The sequence below is a fragment of the Herpailurus yagouaroundi genome, unplaced genomic scaffold (genome assembly GCF_014898765.1).
Source record: "Herpailurus yagouaroundi ecotype Mexico unplaced genomic scaffold, PumYag 142, whole genome shotgun sequence".
NCBI lineage: Eukaryota > Metazoa > Chordata > Mammalia > Carnivora > Felidae > Herpailurus > Herpailurus yagouaroundi.
Window position 1 is genome coordinate 56,233,381 of NW_024412397.1, and position 9,978 is coordinate 56,243,358.

Here is a 9,978-nt window from a genome sequence, read left to right on the forward strand (position 1 = left end):
GAGAGAGAGAGAGAGAGCGCAGGGAGTGGGGCAGAGAGAGAGGGGGAGTGAGAATCCCAAGCAGGCTCCACACTGTCAGTGCAGAGCCTGATGTGGGAGATTCGAACTCACGAACCATGAGTTCATGACCCAAGCTGAAATCAAGAGTCCGACGCTTAACCGACTGAGCTACCCAGGCACCCCCGGATTTCTGCTTTTAAAGTGGCATCTTCCATCTGGTTTTCCATCCAGAATATTGTAAATACAGTCTTTTCCTCCACTACCTTGCACAGGAAGTCAGGGCAAAATTGTGAGAAGTTCTTCAGGATAAAAAGACACCCATTTGCTGCGTGAAGAAACCAAGAAAAATGGAAATACCAACTTCAAAGGCCCAAAGAGTTGAGAAGGCTAGCAGTAGCTAAAACAAGTAAATATAAGAAAACCTGCAGGTCTGGCGACTTTGTCCAACTTTTTTTTTTTTTTTTTGACTGTTAGTCTTTCCATATCAAAGCATTAAAATAGTGCCACAGAAAAGTCAAACATTAATTTTGGCCTTAGGCCAGCTGAAGAAGTCTGGTAACCTTGGAATTTTATGCCACACATTTGCTAAGTACCTGTATAACTTACGTGAGACTTTTGCACTTAAAAAAAATTTTTTTTTTCAACGTTTATTTATTTTTGGGACAGAGAGAGACAGAGCATGAACGGGGGAGGGGCAGAGAGAGAGGGAGACACAGAATCGGAAACAGGCTCCAGGCTCTGAGCCATCAGCCCGGAGCCCGACGCGGGGCTTAAACTCTCGGACCGCGAGATCGTGACCTGGCTGAAGTCGGACGCTTAACCGACTGTGCCACCCAGGCGCCCCGAGACTTTTGCACTTTTAATCTACATTTTCATCTCATCACAGGCAAAGCCACCAGAAACTACATTTTTATTTAAATTTTACTACCTAGAGTCAACTTTTTCGATGTATTAGGGAAGGTGAAATTTCATTTTTCCTCTAATAAAATAAAAGTATCTGTATGAGAAAAAGCTTTCTGGGCTATTCATCAGTCAACGCCAGACGCACCTGAAACCACCAGTGTGCAAAGGGAGGTGTTTCCAGGGGTCGTTTCCACGCACCCATCATTGAGTCTCTCACGCCCATTTTTTCAACAACGTTAACTTCAGACGAGCAGACCAAGGACCTCAAATGAAACGTCCACTGTAGTCACATATAATTCATTATGATTTAAAAATATCAGTAAAACCCTTTAGGCAAATCCTGTTTCACTTAATTCTCATGACAGCTCTGGGAGGTAGGTGTCTAGGTATCCTTACCCTCATTTACACTTGAGGACAGAAAGGGGTGCAGGGCACAACCTCAACAAACTTCCTCCAGGTCATAAAACTAATAGCCTGGAATTCAAATCCCGCCAAGCCCATGATTTAATCATCAACGATAACCAAAATGTGCTTCATTTCACCTCTAGTGTAACTGGGCTCCTAGTATGAATCACAGAAACAGAGGGGAGAAGAACCCAAGGAAACCATCTTTTCTCATCTCTTCACTTTGTGAACGAGGAAGCCGAGGGGCAGAGGCTAGACAAGTTCTCGGAGATGACTCAAATAGGGAAGAGGCAGGAGTTTACTAGTTCTCTGGACTCCACCGCCAGTTACCTTTCCCTTGAAGGGCTTAGTATCATCTCTCTTAGTTTGTTTCCAACATCTGACTTCCAGAAGATCAAGTACATGTATCACGTCCTGGCACAGAAACTCTTCCTTCTCTACAATTATTTCCCACTCTCACGTTTATTTCGTTTCAGAGTTAGGAGGAAAAGAATGGGAAAAAAAAATCCAGTCTTAATAATTTGACATTTCTGAAGTTTTAAAAACAAGCAAAACACCATCACATCTCCAAAAGAGAGAGAGAGAGAGAGAGAGAGAGAGAGAGAGAGAGAGAGAGAGAAACATTAAAGAAAAACCATGAGGGCAAACACAGCTCCTTAAGTTGGAAGGATATCCCTCAGCTCCCCATCATGAAACAGCTTAGATTAGACACAGCATCTACTTACAGAGCATGAAAATAAATGTTTTTTAAATTTCTTTTTAATGTTTATTTATTTTTGAGACAGATAGAGACAGAGTGTGAGCTGAGGAGGGGCAGAGAGGGAGGGAGACACAGAATCTGAAGCAGGCTTCAGGCTCTAAGCTGTTAGCACAGAGCCCAATGTGGGGCTTGAACCCACGAACTGTGAGATCACGACCTGAGCTGAAGTCAGACACTCAACCGGCTGAGCCACCCCAGTGCTCCAATAAATGTTATTTTTAATACTGTTTAAAGGCAGAACTTAAATAGCATGGGAAAAAACATAATCAGGATGCAAACACAGTTTAAGGTAGTAATAATGTGTTGCACCTTGCAAAGAATTTCATGTCTCTTCCCTCAATATCTCGAATTTCTAGCTTGATACATATACTTCCAACCTAGAAAAGGCCAACTGTTTGCAGGAACTCCTGGGTTTGCTTACCACACGAGACAGTATTCTAACACATGCTGATTTCAGGTTTGAAGTTTTAAGCCAAAATAACTTAAAAATGGATTCATTCAAAGCCCAGTATAAATCATGCTTTATATTTTGTATGAAAGCTTTTACAAGAAATATTCACACCACATGTGGCAACTTAAGTATGTCTATTTTGGTAACAGAATTGAACATACGTGCACATAGGAGAGGGAAAGAGATCCACCTGAACACCCATTAAAAGTAGCTGGCAACATGAGGTTCAGAGTGACCCCTGGGAAGAATCAAATTAGCTCTAACCCATAGGCCTGAATAAAAGTCAGGAGCCAAATCAGAAGGTGTGGGGTCTGTCCTTCCTGGAAATCCAGATAAGACCAATAACTTGCAGTGCAGATTTCAGTGGGTTTAAGTGCTTTAATCAAATGAAGGCGTTACCAAGCAAGACTGTGGAATGGCATTCATTGAAAGTCTCAAAACAGCAAAAACTTTCCATCTGCCTGGGACCAGAAGGGGGAAACAGATGACCCCTCATAGTTGCCTCTAGTGCTAAGAGACCAAGGTCGGCCCCCAGACCCCAGAAAAGGTCAGTAAACATTCCTTAATTGGCTTTCTGGGTGATGCTAGCAGGTGCGGGGGAGTCGGTGGCCGCCTGCATCCTGTGCCCCGGGGCTCACCTCCTTCCTCACGGGGGTGCTGTGTGCCGCGCCCTCGAACTGTTCCAGAGCCTGCTGCTGGTCCTCACCACTGGGCTCGGGCCCCTGCTGCTGCGCCCCGGCTTGCCCCTGCGCCCCCGCTGCCTCCTGGGGCTCGGCCTCCTGCTCTGGCTTGGATTCTGAGTCTGAGCCGGATTCGGTCGTCATGGTTGATTGTTCTGCAAACAGAAAATGGCACGGTCCCATCACTTGGTGCGATTACCTTCCCTAGGCGAGAGAGCCAGATGCTCCCCTGAGGGGCTGCGCGGAGCCACTTTTGCAAAAGGAGCGAAACAGGCCTGCAATCGGAACACAATCCTATTGCACGCACCTAGCAGACGACCTAAATTCACCGCAAAGATGGGTGCCTGTGAATGGTTCAGAATTAACACATAACTAGAAGTCAAAATTTATTCGTAATGATCACAGGTTTTATTCCTATTAGATTTTTGCCACAGAATGGCCGTACAATGTCATTAAGGTAACGTCACAATAATTACATAACTGAGATACATTTAATTTCGGAAAATGAATCTGCCGCATCAGCTGGGTCTATATTTTAATCTCTGGGAAGGATGATCTAATAATGGAAGTGGATATCCTTTCTCATTCCCTCTCCCTTTCTGTCCCTACACAAGGCCCCTTGCTCTGCCTCCGGAACCCATGAATCTATCCATTACTTCCATGAGCAAATGCCTTTTCTCCGATTTCTCAGAACCCTGTTATCCCCATGTGAATGAACAATGACAACTACACCAGAGGCTTCCTCGGTGACGTGGAAGGTGTCCCATCCTGCACAAGCCCTGATTGGGGCTGGAGGGAGGCTGGGCAGTCTCACCTCTCCCTCCTTCATGAGTGAAAATTCACTGCTTCTTCCTGGCTTCCTCCTTCCCCTGGGCATTGAAAAAGGAGTCTGTCTCAGCTCTTTAGGGGACTCAAACAACAGATCTTATCATATCGTAATCTGCTCTTACATCTCAAGACCCCTACTAAAATATAACCACCATCAGGGCGCTTGGGTGGCTCAGTGGGTTAAGCACCCAACTTCAACTCAGTTCATGATCTCACAGTTCGTGTATTTGAGCCCCGCGTCGGGCTCTCTGCTGTCAGCACAGAGCCGGCTTCAGATCTTCTGTCCTGCTCTCTCTTTGCCCCTCCCCTGCTTGTCCGTGTTCTCTCTCTCAAAATAAATAAAAACGTTCAAAAGTATATAATCACCATCTCGTAATGGCTGGCGAGTCAAGCATTTTGTGCCTTCATTTCTACATCTACCAAATGAGGGAAGCGAACGTGACCGTATCCAGAGAATTTTCTGTGGTTACTTCTTCCCCCTAACTAAGGGGCACACCACTGTGTTTAAAGCAGTTTTCTGCTTTCAACAGCAAGAGAGGTGCTATGCCAGTGGCTACCATGTGGTTTTAGGTGATTTCTTAAGTATGTGGTTAATAGCTCAAAACCAAATATCCCAGCCTATCCTGGAATTTCCCTTCCTAAATCTAATTTCATGGTAAAAAAATATATCAGGAACAAAGGGCTAGTATAATATTGTAAGCAAATGACACACCCATTAGTGAAATACAGAATTACACAAAATACTACTCCACAGTAAAATCACCATGGAGTTCCGATCTTCACAATATGCGCTGGAATAGGTTTAATAATTAGAAGAAGAGGGAGCACACAAATGCCAGTCTATGTTATAAATGAAATTCAACATCCATGCTTCCTATTTAGGGTTCGTTCGTTCATTTATTTACTTATTTTTAACAATCAGCAGCTATTCTCCCTCTTGCACAAAAGACGTCAACCTGGCAGCGTGCAGTTGCCCAAAGCATATGTAAATATCAAGACCAAACAAAGAACAAGATAGTGATCCAAATAAAACTATCGAATTTCCTTCCTGCCTCTAACATTACCTTTTAGATTTTTAAGCAAATCTGAGAGTAAACAGTATATTCTCTGTTGTGTGCTTTCACTAGAAAGCATCAAGTCTACAGAAAAGACGGTGGAGGAGGAACAAAGGTGATGGTATTGTGTAATTCAGAGCCTACAATCAAAGTCTACCTTTTAGAAGGGGAAGATTAATTTTAACAGTCAATTCAATTCACTGAACTCTTATTAAGTACCAAATAGAAGTCAAGTACTGTCCATGGTTTAGAAATAAACATGTTTGAAACTCCCCTCCTCACCCCAAGGAGTGGCACAAATGACTTCTTCTCAGAATCCATGTTCTCCATCTTTTAGTAATTAAACTTTGTTTTCACCAGTATTCCTCCCCCTCCAGCTTCAGACCACAATTAATTGAGGTCATGTGATGAAGTGTGGACCAATGAGAAAAGAGAGTATATGTATTCAAAATGTTTAGGTCATTTTTCCTAAAGGCCAGGGCCCTTGCCCTAGGTTTCCTTTTCTCATTGGCTAGAAAAAAATGGTGGACATGATTGCCACACACTCAGTCATGGAGACCTCAAATTCAGAAGGATGCCAGAGCTGTCCCTTCCAACCTGGGCCCCTGGATGAACCCATGGAGCACAGCTCAGTTGCTCTGTATTGTGCCACGAGGCAGAAATCCATTTCTGTCTTCTTTGAACGTGAGTTTGCTAGCTCAGAGCCAATCTAATACATATTCTTCAGACTAAAATTCTACTAAAATGCAGTCATACTCCAGTGGTTCCCATTTCAGTAAAACAAAGTAGCTTTCCTTCAATCTCACGTCCTCCATTGGCTACGACCAGATTTCTCTGCTTTGCACTCCTAGTTTCTCAAAAAAATATCGTTGACCCTTATCGTCGTCTACTTCCTCCCTTCCCCTCTCCCTACAGCCACAGCAGTCTGACTCCACTGGGGTGGACGATGCCATGGACAACCCACTCTTGTCGTCCTCATCACATTTGATCTCTTAGCAGCCCCAGCAAGGGTGGTAAGACTTTTCTTGTCAGCACGTTTCCTTCTCTTGGGATTCAGAACACACCACACCCTCCTGCCTTTCTCCAGTCTCTCAGGCTACACCCTCTCATTCTCTTTTATGGGCAACTTCTTATCCAACCTCTACATGTGGGAATGTCTTGGAAAACTCCGTCTGGCTCTCTCCTCGCTTTACGCTTGCTCCCCAGCTAATGATATGCTTTCCTGGAGCTTTAAATACTTCCTAGAAGCCAACTGCTCGTGCATTTGTAACTCTGGTCTGAACCTCTGAGGTTTCAAACCCAGCTGCCCACTTGACATTCCTAACAGCTCACAAGTATCGATCGATTTTCCTCTTCCAAATCTGTTCCTCCCCTCACTCTTCTTCCTCACCCCAATAAATGGCAATGCCATTCCTTCAAGCCACAATTCCAGAAGTCAGCCTTGATATTTCCTTTTCCTTACCTTCCCTATCTTTGGCAAAATATGTAATTTTGCACATATTCAAATAGCTACGTAAAAACAGGTTTCCAAAATATATCTTGAATTGGCCCCCTGCCGCCATGCAAGCTATCATTTCCTTCCTGAACTCCTTAATAACCTCTTCTTCCCTGTCGATTCCTACCCACCTCTAATTCTAATCTTCATAAAACATAAACGTACTCCTATCACTCCTGTTAATAGCTTCCCGATGTGCACAAAGAAAAATCCAAACTCGTAATTGCCATGGGTTTCAAGCACAAGCCTCGGCCTCAACACCCTATCCCTGCCCAGAGGCCCTTGCCTACCCCTCTCCCCCACTATGATCCAGCCAAGTGACCGCCTTTTGATTTGCAAAGCCCAGCAAAGTTTTTTGCCTCCAGATTTTTTAGGTATGCTGTTCTCTGCAAGAATGTTCTTTCCTGTCCTTCAAGTGACCAACTTCCCCATTCCCCAAGTGTCAGCTGAGAGAGGCATTCCCTTTTTACACAGTTACTCTACGTGTGCTCATGGTTTCTTACCTATTATCTATCAAACTTAATGGCTATTCAAACCCTCCCCTGACCTCCTTCCAACATCCTCATGAGTGGCAAACAGGTGTATTTATACCCCAATATACCCAGTTCCAACATAGTACCTTAGGACAGAGTAGGTATTTCAATAATTTTTTGGAGAACAATAAAACCAACCCCATCATCATATCTGTCTACCTGTGTAAATGTGTAATAACTCTTCCTTATAGTCTTGAACCATTGTAAAATCTCTCAAGTGATGAAAAAGTAGGTATTTCAAGGTTTAATGGAAAACAGAACTCAGTTACAACTTTCAGAACTGAAATCTCCCTACAAGGTAATAGACACTATTGGTCTGATCACACGCTAATGCTTTTACCAGGAGACCAAAGGGTTTTTCAAAAACTCAAACAGAAAATGTTTAGGTGGCTTAGAAAACCTCTAGAAGAGTAACCAAAGAGTCACTAGATCATAAAATTTTTAAAAAGATGCAAACTACTAGAAAAAGTACATTTATAAAGATGCCTAATTTTCTTCCTAGACAGGGCATTTTTGTGCATAAATCATATGTTGAGGGGTGCCTGGGTAGCTCCGCTGGTTGAGCGTCTGACTCTTGATTTTGGCTCAGGTCATGATCTGAGGGTCACGGGATCAATCCCAGAGTTGGGCTCCATGCTGAGCGTAAAGTCTGCTTAATATTCTCTCTCTCTCTCTCTCTCTCTCTCTCTCTCTCTGTCCCTCTCCCCAACTCGCGTGTTAAAAAAAAAAAAAGATACCTTCAGTATCTTCTTCTATTTTCTATGAGTACTATATTTAAGATTCTGTTATTATGTGTGTTTCAGCAAATAATAACTACAACTTACTTAATAATCAAAAGTCAAAATGATTACAGAAGTAGAACCAGAATCTCAAAATATAAACATTTTAGTTCATTTCATGAACTATGCTCATTTCATAAATCTATGTATAATCTATAGATCTAATACATGAAAATAATTAGGAGCAAGTAGGTTTTCATGTGGGGAGACTGGGTGACTGACTTAATGTCTTTAGTCTCCTGCTTCCTCTTCCATAAAACAAAGGGTTCAGCCTAGAAATTAGTGATGACCAAGGGCGCTGGGCATGGGGAAGGGGCAGTGGAGGGAAGTGAAAGGCCCCAAACGTCAGATCTTCTTACAGTTTAAGCCAACAAGTCTGTCACCTCTATCACCATCTCTTCCTCCAGCTTCCTTGTCTTTATAAACGTAAGGAGTTTTTGCAAAAATGTATTGGTAGTATAGCCTCCATTGGGGTGGGTGTATCAATGCACTCTCAACTTTAAAAAGTTGTCCACGGGGCATCTGGATGGCTCAGTCCGTTGAGCGTCTGACTTCGGCTCAGGTCATGATCTCGCGGTTCGTGAGCTCTGGCCCCACGTGGGGCTCTGTGCTGCCAGCTCGGAGTCTGGAGCCTGCTTCGGATTCTGTGTCTCCCTCTCTCCCTGCCCCTCCCCCGCTCGTGCTCTCTCTCAATAAATAAATATTAAAAAGCATTTTTTTTTAAGTTGTCTAATAGATGTTAAAATAGGAATCTTTCCAAATACATGGCCTTCGCTCCTTGCTATACATGAACTAAAAGAGAAAAATTAGCACAGAAATATCCCAATTTTGAGTTTCAGTTTTATTATTCTGGTCATGAAACCATTTTGCGACCTGCTTTTCTCTGTGATTTCATGACTTGTGCCCAAGGCAGAGAGCCAGCTATACAGAAGCTGAATAAAAATACAAAATGGATAGAACCCAGCAACCACTTATCAACTATTTCAATTATAAAATAACCTACCATTATTTTCTACCTACCTACCATGTAATAGTTTACCTGCCATACATCACACAAATCACAGAAACTCAAACCTTGAATAAACTTCTAGGCACTTGTCAAATATTTCTTAAGTGTAAGATTTTCGCCAGCACTGTATGCATAATATAATGAATGAAAATCATTGCTGTCTCTTGACTAATTGTAATAAAATTTTCATTTCTGCTGAGAGATAGTAAAGTAATAAACCTTAAAAATGCAAGGCATTTTAGTTCTGGAATCTCACTAGAATCAGTATGTAATTCCACATATCTGAAAGGGTGTAAGTTCGTACCGTATATATGAGTAAACAGTATCGGCACCCTACATCAATCAATTCGGCTTCAAAACTTTTTTTTTTTATTTTTATTAAAAAAAATTTTTTTAATGTTTATTTATTTTTGAGACAGAGAGAGATAGAGCATGAATGGGGGGGGGTGTCAGAGAAAGAGGGAGACACAGAATCTGAAGCAGGCTCCAGGCTCTGAGCTGTCAGCACAGAGCCTGACGCGGGGCTCGAACTCACGGACCGTGAGATCATGACCTGAGCCGAAGTCGGACGCTTAACCGACTGAGCCACGCAGGCGCCCCTCAGCTTCAAAACTTTTAAGTCTTCTTCCCTACCCGCCTGCCCATATGAGCAAATGATAAACTGCTTTCTAAATTGCAAACAATTAAAAACATAAGCATCTAAATACAGTACTTTAAAATTTTTTTTAATGTTTATTTTTTGACAGAGAGAGAGCGAGCGAGCATGAATGGGGGAGGGGCAAAGGGAGGGGGAGACACAGAATCGGAAACAGGCTCCAGGCTCTGAGCTGTCAGCACAGAGCCCGACGCGGGGCTCGAACTCACGGACCGTGAGATCATGACCTGAGCCAAAGTTGGGTGCTCAACTGACCGAGCCACCCAGGTGCCCCTAAATATAGTACTTTTAACTTTAACTCATTGTTTTTGTAACTTTACAGAGTGCACTTCTAGTCTTGTACCAAAATGCCAAAGCATTCTTTTTTTTTTTTTTTTAAACGTTTATTTATTTTTGGGACAGAGAGAGACAGAGCATGAACGGGG

At 42.9% G+C, this 9,978-nt stretch overlaps 1 protein-coding gene across 35 annotated transcripts in view; it reads right to left on the reverse strand.

Moving 5' to 3' along the window:
* EPB41L3 (erythrocyte membrane protein band 4.1 like 3) overlaps nucleotides 1-9,978 on the reverse strand; it is a 237,586-nt gene that overhangs the window by 88,754 nt on the left and 138,854 nt on the right. For 34 of the 35 annotated variants that reach the window (XM_040479319.1, XM_040479321.1, XM_040479353.1 and 31 more), the window contains one exon: nucleotides 3,158-3,354. In XM_040479319.1, coding sequence (XP_040335253.1) covers nucleotides 3,158-3,343 — 186 coding nt within the window. In that variant the 5' untranslated portion in view covers nucleotides 3,344-3,354. Of the gene's footprint in view, nucleotides 1-3,157; nucleotides 3,355-9,978 lie in introns of those variants that run through there. The other variant, XM_040479329.1, reaches the window with a different exon arrangement.